The 15,099-nt window shown below is 40.6% G+C and overlaps 1 protein-coding gene across 7 annotated transcripts in view; it reads left to right on the top strand.

Moving 5' to 3' along the window:
* si:dkey-237h12.3 (teneurin-3) overlaps positions 1-15,099 on the top strand; it is a 146,579-nt gene that overhangs the window by 123,563 nt on the left and 7,917 nt on the right. For all 7 annotated transcript variants that reach the window (XM_038699716.1, XM_038699715.1, XM_038699719.1 and 4 more), the window contains 5 exons: positions 5,507-5,739; positions 8,878-9,032; positions 12,066-12,949; positions 14,200-14,375; positions 14,793-15,028. In XM_038699716.1, the coding sequence (XP_038555644.1) occupies positions 5,507-5,739; positions 8,878-9,032; positions 12,066-12,949; positions 14,200-14,375; positions 14,793-15,028 (1,684 nt within the window). The remainder of the gene's footprint in view (positions 1-5,506; positions 5,740-8,877; positions 9,033-12,065; positions 12,950-14,199; positions 14,376-14,792; positions 15,029-15,099) is intronic.

Here is a 15,099-nt window from a genome sequence, read left to right as displayed (position 1 = left end):
CCATTAGCAGTAAAAAGAAATACATGTTTTCCACCAGGGCAGTAAAATGTGAAGTTTAGCTGCTGATCTGAGCTTCCCTGTTGTTACCATTTTATTGCCAATAATATTCATCAGCTGTTTGTCTCAGGAAGGTAAGGGCACATTTCTTTCCACGTAACAAAGCCATAACAGAGCGCTGGAGAAGAACTACATGAAATTACAATCCAACTACATATTTTTTCAAAGTTTAGCTGGCTGATCTGAGCTTCGTCGCTGGAAGCTGCCATTTTATTGCCAATTAGTGATCAGCTGATTGTCTCACGAACGTAACAGACAAAGCCAAAATAGAGTGCTGGAGAGAGAGAGAGAGAGAGAAACTACATGAAGTTTACACCACAAAAGCACAGCACTGGAGAATAAACCAATCCAACTAACCTTACATGATTTTTCTACCGGGGCAGTAAAAGTTTAGCTGGCTGACCGTTTATTGCCAATTAATGTTACTGATCAGCTGATTGTCTCGCTAACATAACCGTAACCGGCAAAGCCAAACCACAGGCTGGAGAATAAGTAGGCTATATGGAATTAATCCATATATATATATTTCACACCACTGACAGGGGAAACATGGCTCTCTGTGATTATAGCCAAATTCTAGCTAAAGCTCTCAAACAACAGCTTTCATTTGCATCGCTAAAGTCTGACAGACTTAAGTTAATTACCTGTCCAGCAGAAAACAGACAACTTCAGCATCGCTTTGAAAACATCTGTCCCACATTTTCTATCACAACATCCATGATTTACATGATTCAGCTACGGTAGAAACATGACGACAAAATACAGCGACCTCCACAGCAAGGGGTGCCCGCGGTTACGTAGATAAAAATGTGTCATTCTAAGGTAATAAAAACATAATGGTTCATTATGTAAGGTCTTTATACACCACTGAAAACATAGTTATGGATCTTATATTGCATTTCTGTCAATAGATCACAGAAATATTACACACTGAACCTTTAGAAAGCACGAAATTGCTTCACAAAGACAGACATATGTATACACATACAGCACCCAAGGAATAAGATAAAAACAAAACATGTTCAACACAATTAAAGGCCAGAGAATAAAAGTTACAGTGCAGGAAGCGCCACAGGAGAGGAAAAAGACCCGGGTCGCTTGTGCATCTTCACCGGTGGGGACTCCGCACACCGCTACCGGCAATATTTCTCTCCAACGTGCGCTCGCTGTGCAACAAATTGGACGAACTTCAGCTTCTGGTGGGGAAAAACAGAGACTTTTATTCATCTTCTGTTCTGAGCTTCACGGAGACGTGGCTGTGTGAACTGATTCCGGACTCCGCACTGCAGCTGGCTGGCTTCCAACTCTACAGAGCGGACCGCAACACTGAGCTCTCCGGCAAAACAAAATGTGGAGGTGTCTGTTTTTATATTAACAATGGCTGATGTACCGACGTGACAGTGATTCAGCAGCACTGTCCTCCTAATCTGGAATATTTTATCATTAACGTTCTGGACGCACAGCGCATGCTGACTGACCAGATACTGTGTGTGGAGCAGACAAACCCGGACTCCCTTGTTATTGTTCTCGGTGACTTTAACAAAGGAAACCTCAACCAAGAACTCCCCAAATACAGACAGTTTATAAAATGTCCAAACAGAGAGGGGAACACTTTAGATCACTGCTACACCACAGTTAGCATTGTCTATCACGCTGTCACACGCGCTCCACTGGGACACTCTGATCACGTCATGATCTAACTGATTCCTGCTTTACTCTGTAAACCTGTAGTGAGGACATCAAAGAAGTGGACCAGTGAAGCTGTAGAGGATCTTCAGGTGTGTTTGGACTACACTGACTGGGATGTTTTCAGGACTGCTATCAATCCGGACGAGTTTACAGATACTGTGACGTCCTACATCAGCTTCTTCAAGGACACCTGTAAACCAACACGCACCAGGGTGAGTTATAACAATGACAAACCCTGGTTTACAGCCAAACTTCCAGCTGAGGTTGGAAAAGGAAGTGGCATTTAGGAGTGGAGACCGAGCTGGGTGCAGGGCGTTACAGTACAGGTTTAGCAAGGAGGAGCGAGAAGCTAAACGACTGTACGCAGAGAGGCTAAAGGACCAGTTCTCTGCAAACGACGCCACTTCTGTCTGGAGGGGGTTCAGACAGATCACTAACTACAAACCCAAAGCCCCCCACTCCATCAACAACTCTCGCCTGGCAAATGAGCTGAACCAGTTCTACTGCCGCTTTGAGAGTCAATCGGTCACCATCCCCCGTGACTCTTCCACTGAGTTTCAACCCCAGTTCACCATCTCCTCCCCCGACTCCTCAGAGTTGGCCAGCTCCACCACCCCCTCCCCTCCTCTCTCCATCTCAGAGGGGGAAGTCAACAGACTGTTCAGGAGGCAGAAACCCTGCAAAGCAGCTGGGCCGGACTCTGTCTCTCCATCCACCCTGAAGCACTGTGCTGATCAGATGTCTCGGGTGTTCATACATTACACAACACCTCACTGGAGACATGCCATGTGCCAGCCTGCTTCAAAGCCTCCACCATCATCCCTGTCCCCAAAAAACCAAGGACCACAGGACTAAACGACTTCAGACCCGTCGCCCTGACCTCTGTGGTAATGAAGTCCTCTGAACGTCGTGTGTTGTCCCACCTTAAATCAATCACAGACCTACTCCTGGACCCCCTGCAGTTCACCTACAAAGCCAACAGGTCTGTAGATGATGCAGTAAACATGGCCCTTCACTACATCCTCCAGCACCTGGACTCCACAGGTGGGAGATCGACCATCTGGTGACCTGGTGCAGCCAGAACAGTCTGGAGCTCAATGCTCAGAAGACAGCGGAGATGTTCGTGGACTTCAGAAAGAGCCCAGGCCCCACCCTCCCCCATCATCCTGTGTGACTCCCCCGTCGCCACTGTGGACTCCTTCCGCTTCCTGTGCACCATCATCTCCCAGGACCTCAAGTGGGAGCTGAATATCACCTCCCACACCAAAAAGGCCCAGAAGAGGATATACTTCCTGCGGCAGCTGAAGAAGTTCAGCCTGCCAAAGACAATGATGGTGCACTTCTACACCGCTATCATTGAGTCCATCCTCACCGCCTTCATCACCATCTGGTACGCTGCTGCCACTGCCAGGGACAAGGGCAGGCTGTAGCGTATCATTCGCTCTGCAGAGAAGGTGATTGGCTGCAATCTTCCATCACTTCAGGACCTGTACACCTCCAGGACTGCCCAGGACTCTGAGGCGAGCAGGAAAGATTGTAGCTGACCCCTTCCACCCTGGACACAAACTGTTTCAGACTCTCCCCTCTGGCTGCGGTCCATCAGTCCATCTCGCCACAAAAACAGCTTCTTCCCATCTGCAGCTAGCCTCATCAACAAGGCCTGGGACCCCCACTGACACCCCCCTTTGCAAATAATACAAATGTCTCTGCACATGTAAACACTATTTTATTTCATATCATGCACAAACCTGGCATATTGCACACATTTAAAATTGTTAAATCTTTGTTGTATATTTTTATATTGTCAATTTATATATTTCGTTGCAATACGTCTGCACTACACAAACCCAGAATAATGCACATGTTCTGCAAATAGTTCTCTATTCACTTTAATATTCTTATATAACTTGCATTGTCTATTCCATATTTATATATTTCTACATTTATTTATGTCAACTATATGTTTGTCTTCGTGTAGCACCTTATCACCAAAACAAATTCCTCATATGTGGCTACTTGGCAATAAAGCACCTTCTGATTCTGAAAAGTCTGTCTAATGGCCTCCAACAGGCTATTTCAGAGCAGAGAAGCCGCTACAGAAAAAACCCTGTCTCCTGCCAACAACATGCCACTGTGAGAGCGTCTGAGGGGTCTGGTGGTGGTGTAAGGGGTTAGAAGTTCTGTCATAAAAAACTTCAGAAGCTTCACAAAGGTATTATTTATTGCTAGGCTATTATATTGGACTTCATAATGTCATACAGGTGTTTCATTTATTGTGTCCACCCTCTAAAGGTAGAGTGTAAAAGACAGGGTTACTAATGTACATCTTGCTGAATTCTTTTTAGGAACTTGATAGCATCTCCCTATTTTGGCCATTTACTTTGACTCATAATAGCTGTCAGGTTTTATGACTTCATCTTCATCATTTTATAAAGATGTTTCATTGCCACATTTATTTTGCCGTCACATTATCCCACTTTCAAAGCCAAACAGTATTGACTGAGATACCATTAAGGTGGAGTACAACCAGAGAAGCCATGTTTATGACTGCACTGTAAAGCAAGCAATTTCTCATGTTAAATGCTTCTGTTTTTAGCTCTTTAATGACACTTAAGCACCTGCTATGTATCAACTCACCCTTAATAGAAAGGTTAATTTAATAGTTTTTCAGTGTTTTGAATGTGTTTAAAATGTGATTTAATTGGCTTTCTTCAAGTCTAAATATCAATCATGTGTTGTAAAATCTTTTGATTCCTAATCCTTGACACATTTGCTCTCAGAATTAAAAAGGGTTGGCTCCATTATGAGACAGTTAAAAGAATGCAGGAAGCAGAACCAGATGCGGTGTCATTAGTTGTTGCACTGTGTTAACATAAGCCAGTCATTTCTGTAATTTCCAAAGGCTTTTCCCCACGGGGGAGTGATAACAAATGAAATGTTCTGGCACACAAGTTGTCATTTCTGCTTTGTAAACTAGAAGCCCACTTCAGTGATATCCTGTTAAATTCTGTTTGACTTCAAGCTTTTGAACCTCTCTGCCTCACTTTCTGTCTTTTATTTTTCATCCACAAGGCTCTAACCTTTTTTTCTGCTGTTCTTCACACAGTTTTTCACGCAGTTTTTCACAGCAGTAAAAATAGACATTATTTCCTTCATCATTTCATTATCCAACTACATGACAATGTTACAAATTTTAAGCTGATATTAAGGTTTATATTTTAAGCTGCAACTGGGCTTACCTAATTAGCTAATTATGGTGTGTGTTTTAAAAAATAACATTTAAATGCTAATAACATAACATTTAAATGATAATAACATAACCTGACTGAACATTGGCATTTACTTTCTTTACTCTATTTTAATGCAATTAAAAATTGTCTGAAGTGGGTTTCCTAATCCCATTACACCTAAAACAATGTAAGATAGGTCTGCAGGGCTTGGTATTAGTATTTAAACAATGCACCTTTCTACATTCCTGAGAATATTTTGTTAAAGGGTTTTCAATATACACAACTTTAAAAAAAATCTATTGCATTCTGAAACAAATTTTAACTCTCTGGAGAGGTATAATGGAATCATCTATTTAAAATTGTGGACTAAATGTTTTATTTAGAGTGGTTTACAGGTTGTTTCAGGTGTTTTACAAAGATTACTGCATTAGGTCCCATTTGAGGTGTAAATTAGTACCATTAAAGGACCATTTGGTTGCACTGTAAAAGGCAGTATATAGCATATAACTGAGTTATTGTCTTGAATGCAGTAACAATCCGGCACACCGGTATTACCTGGCAACTGATCCAGTAACTGGCCAGCTGTACGTGTCAGACACAAACTCCCGGAGGATCTACCGTCCAAAAACCTTAACTGGGACCAAGGATCTGCAGTCGAACGCAGAGGTATTGGCAGGAACTGGGGAGCACTGTCTGCCCTTTGATGAGAACCACTGTGGCGATGGAGGCAAAGCTCCAGAGGCCTCTCTCACTGGACCCAAAGGTATCGTGTAAAACGAATGAAGATGTTGTACTCGAATGGAGGGGCGGGACCAAGGTTATTACAGTTTGGGATTTTTCATTAGTTTTTATTTTTATTACTTTTTCTTTTCAGTTTCAGTTTAGTTTTAATTATATTTAACGTGGGTTTGCTAGTTTAGTTTTTAGTTTTTGAAAATACTTAGTTTTAGTTTAGTTTTTATCAGTTTCAGTGTTAGTTTTAGTCTTTGTTGCTGCAGGATGCCAAGCTCAGTTCAGTTTAGTTCAGTCCAGTACAATCATTACAAATAATGCAGATTTGTTGTGAATTTGATTGTGAATATATATATATTTGAAGTACTAACACATTGTCTAAATAAATACTACAAATAAATGAAATTTAATTAATTTCTAACCTACTGTACATACATAAAACCCGAAGAGCAAACTACCCTAATCCTACTGCCCAGAAATTCATTACATCAGTCTCTAGCTCTATCGTTCTTGGTTAAATAGGTGAAATACAATAAATGGAGGTGAAATACAATTGATGGACAGATAAGAAATTGGAAGATAGTGTAGGCCTTCTTTGGAGGCCCCCCTTGGAGCAACAACCAACAGGTTCCTAGCACCCTGAAGGCAAGTATGACTGGAAAGCAGTTATATTAAAATCTAAACCTTTATTAATCAAAAAGTAGGTATTAAAACAATGTGAAGCAGGTTGGCTGAGATACCCCATAAAACACACACTAGCTTACATACAGTAAATAAATGACCAACAGAGACGTTAACCCAGCACAAGGGGAGCTCACAATCAATGGGTAAGGGGCAAGTTTATCCCACACGCAAGATGAGCACTAAGCCAGACCATCAGAACAGAACAAAACAAAACAGGGAGAGAAACCCACCAAGACAGTGACTCACAAACGTTACCTGCAGCCCGAACTAAACAAAACATAACTCTATACCGCAGTTGCATTCATATTATTTTGTACACATGTAGATAATACAAAACATGTTAAAATCCCACCAACTACGCAGCAGATCCCTACCTGGGTCTCCCCGACTAAGTTAGCCTAACGTTACCCCTAACGTTACATGAGGCCCTACTCGTAACAGCGGTCGCCACCTGCAACGCTGCGGCCGGAGGTGGCAGGACAGCCACACAACACGCAGTGTGCCAGCTCTTCATGCGGAGGACAAAATCATAACACACCCACGGCTCACCAACAGGTGCCTATCGGCTAATCACCGTGCGAACTGCCGGTCTGACCAGACCAACTGCCCCGCAACGTCAGTTCCCCCAGCTTCATATTCACTCAAAATGTAGGCTTATTTAGGAAACTAAGGACATTTCCTCTTTCTTTTTAGTTTATTTTAGTTAGTTAGTTTTGCAAACCTACAATACAGTTTTAGTTATTGTTTTTTGTAAAGCCTCGTTTTTATTTTTATTTCAGTCAGTAACAATGTTTTTTCACATCTAGTTTTCATTATTTCATTCATCTTCGTTAATGACAATAACCTTGGGTGGGACACAGTGATGGGTTTCTCAGTAGAGTAGCACCTGTTAAATGTAAATGTGCACCATTAGGGTCTGTGCCAAATCTGGGCCCACATTTTAATAGATCAATTTTAGTTGTGGGTTATGTGTTAAAGTACAGGAAAGCAGGACTGTCAACTTATTGTTGTTTCAACCTCCTGAAATGTAATGCATAACTTATTTTACATTAATAGATATTATAATATATATAGTTAATATATATCTTTAAAAATTATACTTATACTTAATAGGCCCTTTAAAGCTTAAAGTTACAGCTATACCCATAGCTAACCTCTATGCAGAACTAAGAACCATGTGTGCCATTTGTGGTTGGATTGCTCACTTTTCCATAAATTTTTCTGGATGAAAAGGCTAAGATGAATTGTTTTGCACTACTTGTTGCCCACTCTGAATGCCAACTGCAATAGCTCCGCTTCAGCTGGGTGATAAAGGCTTGAGTGAAGGCAATCTGAAGGAGCGACTCTAATGATGGAGTGGGTGGAAGCCGAGACCACAGAAGAAACAGCAGATGGCTCCATTTTTTTCTCCTCTCAGACATTTGGTGAACTCTGCTCAAATGTGACACTTTTCATCTGTCTGAGAATCTCAGCCTGTCAAATAGCCAGCTCCCAAGGATTCACCGTGGGCTCCCTCGGCTCGTCAATGTTTTAGCAGAAAGCAATCTTGTGCAGACGTAGCCACAGGTCAAACCAAACCACTCACCTTCCATAGAGGCTTTTAAAGACTTCATTGAAAAAGAAATCACACTCTGGAGGTAAAACTGAAGTTGAAGCTTATTCAAAACACTTTAAACCCTCCAAAAGCTAAATAACCATCTTCCACTATATCTACATGTTCCTGAGATCAGCGGCTCTCAGTCTTAGTTAGAATTAAACCCAAAGCCACAATGTAAAAAACAATGTGGATAATGAAAAATTGTCTAAAATAGTCTTCCTGCACGTGAGGTATGATTGAATTCCCACAGGTGCTGGTTTATTAAGCAGCATGGTGACACAGAGCGATGTGGAGGCTGCCCTGGCCCATTAATGTATTTTCCTAGTTTGGAACAAATTGTTATTGCAACTCCACACTGGCTCGGCTGCAACTTGCGACTCTGAGCTGACACTCAATCACTGGGACAATTTAGTCCACAGTTGTCACCATGGCAACTCCCTGTCTTTCACCCCTTTCATCTAAAATTGGCCAAAGCTGTCATTTCCGCTCCCTCGCTCATTCATTTCTCAAATGGTGTGTAGATTGTTGATGATTGCCAATGTCAAAAAATCTCCAAAAATCACCACTCATTGACACTCCCACCTCCTGAGGTCCTTTTTTTTAGAGAGGAGGGTTACAAGATGCGGCAAGTGCATATATACCGTATGAATACAGCCTTTCCCACTTCTGCCTGAGAAATTATTTAAAACCAGAAAAGCAGCCTGTGAATTATTGATGGCTGTGCTTTTTGCAGTGACCTGAATAATGGGAAGGCAAGCTTGACACATGTAACCATCGTGTTCTGTCCACTGAGTCATGCAAGCTGAGATGCTGCATATCCACCATGTTTTCTACAAAGTTTTTTTTTTCTTTTCCCTCTTTTGTCCCCCTCTTACCTGATGTCAACAGGCATCGCCGTGGACAAGAATGGCCTGATTTATTTTGTTGATGGCACCACAATCAGAAAAGTGGACCAGAACGGCATCATTTCCACTTTCCTTGGTTCCAATGACCTGACGTCGGCTCGCCCTCTGACCTGTGACAACAGCATGGACATCAATCAGGTGACTTTATACAGACAAGTGCCAGACAGTTGTTAATCCTGCCTGTATGCTCACACATAGCATGTCACAGCGCCACCTTCTGCCCCCGCGTTTCTATCACTCAGTTGCTCACTCATCATTGATATGCAGTGCTATGTAACTGCATATACTTTACATGTGCAATATAACTCATCTGTTCATGAATGATAACGTTTTTGAGCAATTGGTTTCTGAGTGAGAGCAAGACATGTAGGTTTTTTTTTTACTTTTTGGCATGCTGCTCTCACTGTCTGGAACCTTTTGCAATTAAATTTAAAGTTGCAAAAACTGGTCTCTTTCTCAGAATTTAAATCATTGCTGCAGAAACTGTGTGCTTTCTCTCTTCGGGCTGCTATTTGGGACATTATTAGAATTGGGATGTTTTAGTGTAATTCATTTATTGTTTATAGAGTAGCATTAGATCATTCTCATTTATATTGATGGTTTTAGATTGCCTCTTTTAGAATTTTTGTTTCATGATTTTATAATCCAATTTTTGTTCCGATTTTTGATTTTGTGAGATACTTTCTGTTGCTTTATGATGTTAGTAACATTGTTATTGCTGCCTGCTAGGACACTCTTAAAAAGGAGAACTTTAATCTAAGTAAGGATTTCCTGATTAAATAAATGTTAAATATAAAATAGGCACTTTGCTGACAGATCTTATCCAGAGAAACATATAGTGACATTAGCGAACCAAGCTCCAATTCCTAGAACACCAAGATTATAAGGTGCTTAGTGAAGAAAAAAACAGAGAAAGTGTTCTTTTTGTTTTGCTCTCAACTTGACAAGAGCAGAGCATTTTCTTTGAAAGCACAGGAGGAAATATGTGCAAGGAGGAAGACGTGATTTCGGCAGGAAGTGGAGACATGAAGTGTTTATTGAAGAGATGAGTTTTCAGGTCATGGTAGATGATATGGAGGGAAGAATAATTACTCAGTTTGGGGCGCTTGTTTTGATGTGGCTGGAGCTGAATTAGTGTTTAGTGTTCCAGTAGAAATACTCAGGATTGAGGACACTTTACACCATACATGATAATGAAGCATCAGTCTGTAGTGAGTTTGCCGCAGATACAACCTTTTCTTCAGCAGCACCTGACGACAGCCGGCTTTGTCCATCTAAATTTACTTACTCCCTGCGAATGAGGAGACTTAAAAGCAGAGCCTTGACCCTACACAATAGGTTATAGCATTACAATACCATGGCACTTCATCCAAAGTACAAGTGCAGCTCTTTGTACTTAAACATTATTATCCCTCCTCATTTCACTCTGTTAGTTTTGAGATCTGACTTAAGATAAATAATGAAGAACAATAAAACGTAGAAAGACTTTAATTACATAAAAAAGGATGCGTTATGTCCTGTTTCTGCAGAAGGTGAACTCTTGAGTATTGGCTGTTGAAAATTACATTGCCACAGGAACAGGTTCCCCCACCTCTTACATGTGCACACCAGACAGAAGACAGAGGGTTTTTTTGTTAGTTTTTTTTAACTAGCCAATTTACATTTTAATTAGATTTCTTATGTTCTAATGCAGATCAGCTTATAAAAAGAAAGACTACAAACAAAACACTTCAAAAGTAGATAGGAATGACTAACAGTCCAAACCAAAATGACCCCGACTGCAGATATCACAAATATTCTTGTCTTATTGAGAGGTTACATAACAATAGATATGCATTAACAGAAATAAGAGCTATGTAGAGTAAAGAGTAAAGGGTGTTTCTGGCAACATAAGAACATTTTTAATGTAAACAGAAGAGAAAGCAATCTGTGTGTGTGGGGGTGGTGAACATGGAGGGGGAAGAACATAAGAGAACATGAAGACAAAGGATGAAGCTTGTCACTTTTTGCTAATTAACCAAGTCATTTGGTTTGAGCCAATAAAGACATGGTTTTGGCGAGACGGTATGATCCTCAGGCATCCCAGCTAGAGAATTGGCTCCGTGCAGTTTAACTAGTGGCAGCCTTAAAGGCAGTGTGTTTTATTATTAATCACCCAGTGGAAAAGCACAATTCAGAAGCGTTTTGACAGTTTTAATGACACAGTTATGCATTTGAAGGCCAGGCCAGTCATTTGTGCTGTTACAAATAAGCTTTTTATTCACCGACACATTTTTGACAAGAAGACTGTAATGATTGGCTATGGTTAAAGCTTTGGATTGTACAATCTGTTAGTTCTTTCAAGATGTGGTTAATACTGCTCTAATTTTTTTGTGTGAAATATGTTTTACTTAATTTTGATTTAATTAGATACACTTAATTGATCACCCAATGGGGAGTCCCTCTCTCATGTTGCAGCACCAGTTAGTATAGCAGAAATGGTTAGAGGAAGGTATGCAAGCTCTGGGTTATTTTGGTAGCTATACTGCTGCCAAAGGTGTAGGAAATATTACATTTTTAAATGATATATGCTAAGTTAGACATGGAAATGGAAAGAGAAACCCTGTAACTAAAATGTCAGGTTTCATTCCCGCACCAGCCAATGTCTTCAATGTCATCAACTTGTTATTTCACCTATAGAGAAAGATAGATTAAAGTGATTTTCTGAGGAAAAAGATTATCTAGGGCTAGTGGAACAGTGTATAGCTTGAAAGTGCAGGACTTAGTCTGATTATAACTTTCTGACATATTCTGACAAGTCATTCTGGATATCGGTCTATACACGACTTTATACTGAAGATTTGTTCATTATAGTTGTGACTCTCATAATGTCACAGCATCACTAAATTGTTTTTTTAAATTTTTTTTACATGCTTGCAGATTTGAACATTTGGAAGCCACTTTATTGTTTATGAGTCCATGAACTGGGCTTACGCTTGAGTTACTGCTACTTGTTATTAAACCGAAAAAAAGATCAAAATTGATATTTATTTAAATAAATTATGAGTCATGATTACTTTGGTTAAGCAGCTATAACCTTTTATTTCAAATGAATGATGTTGATTTTGTGAAAAATACTAAGTTTAAAAAAAAGAAAAACAGACAATAATCTAATTATGTCTTATATTTCAGGTGATTCTGGAGTGGCCCACAGACCTAGCAGTTAGCCCCATGGACAACTCGCTGTATGTCCTGGACAACAATATTGTGTTGCGCATTACAGAGAATGGTCAAGTGAGCATTGCAGCTGGCCGACCTATTCACTGCCCATTGGCTGGACTGGAGCGCGGTGTGGCCGGTGGTCAAAGGGCACAGTTAACCCCTCTAGAATCTGCTGTTTGCATCACTGTATCTTATCATGGGGCCATCTACATAGCAGAGACAGATGAAAGAAAGATGAGCAGAATCCGAAAGGTTTCTGTGGATGGTGAGATAACGCATTTGGCCGGGGCTCCCTCTGACTGCGATTGCAAGAATGATGCCAACTGTGACTGTTACCAGACAGGGGACGGCTATGCCAAAGATGCAAGGCTCAATGCTCCATCTTCTTTAGTGGCAGCTCCAGATGGAACCCTCTACGTGGCCGACCTGGGCAACATCCGCATCCGGGCCATATCCAGAAATGGGCCAACAGTGACTTCTAGTGCCAGTACATTTGAGGTGGCTTCCCCTGATGCCCAGGAGCTGTATGTGTTTGACAGCAATGGCACCCACCAACACACAGCAAGCCTGCTCACTGGTGACTTGAAATATACTTTTAGCTACAGTACAGAGAATGACATCACAGCTGTTACTGACAGCAGCGGAAACACACTGAGAATCCGTAGAGATCCTAACCGCACGCCAGTGCGTATCGTCGCCCCTGACAACCAGGTGATCTGGCTGAACATGGGCACCAATGGCGGACTGAAAACACTTACAGCACAGGGCCAGGAGCTAGTGCTTCTTACCTACCATGGTAACAATGGTCTGCTGGCTACCAAGACATCAGAGATTGGCTGGACAACTTTCTATGAGTAAGTATAATGGAGATTGGTAAGATCATTCTGTGGAAATTTTTTCATCACTTGCCAAAGTTGGACTGAATTAGGTTGCAATTCATTTAGGCTTTCTGGATCTGGAATGTGCCCATTGCTTATATCCAAACATACCTCCTACTTCTTGCATACCATTAAAACGATCTAAACAAATGCACTGGAAGATAACGTTTATAACTAAATAAATCAAACAAACAAACAAAAATCTGTTGATGAGGAGGCCGTACTAACAGCCTTGCAGTTGAAGAATTTATTAAACAAACTTTTGTTTGAGCTTGTCACCTAATAGTGAACAGAGCTTGACACAAATATTTATTTTTTAATTATGAACTAAAACCTCAAGTATTAAGTTACAAAGACAAAAAGGTTTGCTTTCTCTGTACGTGCATGAGTATAATCCTGTGTGTTCTTTCTTGTCTCACAGCTCAGGACAAGTTTACTCTATAATTGGTAACTGTACTTACCTGCAAACTGCTTTAGGGTGCGCATTTAATTGAAGCCTAATTATAAAATTTGCCTCAGATCTGTAAAATAGCCTAGTTAGACTATAATAACTCAATGTCTATAAAGGTATGCTACTTTTTCCTCTTATTTTCTACTTGACTAAAGTATCTTGAGTAGCATGTGTTCACATATGTTATGGTTAGAACAACAGAAGTTGGTTACGATAGGATGTTTTGATATGCATACGTTTAAAAACAAAAAGTAAAGTTAAACATAATGACCAACTCATGATTATATTTCTTTATTTTGAGCCACCAGGACACGGTATCATGACAACACTATTTTTGTAGCATGGCCTTTCAGTGATTGAATTTTTCTCCCTTGTGTAATTCCCTGTCATGTCACATTATGTCATGAGTGATCCTCACTATAACTAAAAAAAAATAAAAGCATTCAGTTGAGATTATAATGCCACATCAATCATCCAAATAATTGAATTCATTACAAGTCTGTTTTTTTTTGTATTATATAAAATAGATAGCTGATGAGATGTGTCATTCTCTCAGATCAAATATTTGGATTGCGCCTTGGGTTGATAGACGGCCCTTCATTCATGTAATGAAAATTGAACATATACAAAAAGGGGAAGAATGACATTTTAATTACAATAAAGTCAATGGTCTTACTCAACAAGTACAAAAGAGCTGATAATTGAATGCACTGTGGCACCAAGAGCGCACATACATATCATTGCTTTGTCATTTGATGTTCTTTTTCTCAAACAGCTATGACAGTGAAGGACGGCTAATGAATGTGACGTTCCCCACTGGAATGGTGAATAACTTGTACACAGACATATACAGCGCTTTGACGGTCGACATTGAAAGCTCCATGACGGAAGAGGAAATCAGCATCACCACAAATACCTCAACCATCCGTGCCTTCTACACTCTGGCTCAGGGTAAGGCTATGACACTCGTCTTCCCGACTCAGACATCTATTTTGTAAGCAGTTATTTGTCACTGTTTCAGGGGTCGTCGGGGCAATGTTGAGTAAGCTTAAGTCATGTATCATTACAGCTCATAGGGTCTGACAGACGACAGTGTAAATGATTACTCTCTCAGTGTGCTGGTTTTTGGTGTCGGAGACACATCAACCTTGTATCTAAATGGTTTCTACTCTCTGCCAGAGCTAGATGGCCCAGTTATTTCAGCACATCTTTCATGTTCATTCTTTTTTTTTATTTATTTATTTTTTTTTGAAATACCAAGGACTTAAAGCATAATGAAATACAACCAATAATTACCTCAGGACTGTGTCAATAACAATAACGCCTATACATCTTTCCTAAATTGTACTTTTTGTTTGCTATCAACAGACCAATGTAGAAGTAGCTATCAAGTGGGCTTTGACAACTCGCTGAGGGTTACCTATGCCAACGGGATGGACACCCACTATCAGACAGAGCCCCACATCCTGGCAGGTGCTGCCAACCCAACTGTAGCCAGACGCAACATGAGCTTGCCAGGGGAGAGTGGGCAAAACTTGGTTGAGTGGCGCTTCCGCAAAGAACAAGCCAGAGGGAAAGTTATCGTATTTGGACGCAAGCTTAGGGTAAGTTTGAATGTATTTTTTTTTTTTTTTTTTTGTCTTCCTTGTGGCATAGGCAAATTATCAGCGTCCCA

The sequence above is a fragment of the Micropterus salmoides genome, unplaced genomic scaffold, assembly GCF_014851395.1.
Source record: "Micropterus salmoides isolate LMB-PRFRI ecotype aquatic unplaced genomic scaffold, ASM1485139v1 Ms_hic_scaffold_5, whole genome shotgun sequence".
NCBI classification, from domain to species: domain Eukaryota; kingdom Metazoa; phylum Chordata; class Actinopteri; order Centrarchiformes; family Centrarchidae; genus Micropterus; species Micropterus salmoides.
This window is presented reverse-complemented; position numbering and strand designations above follow the sequence as displayed.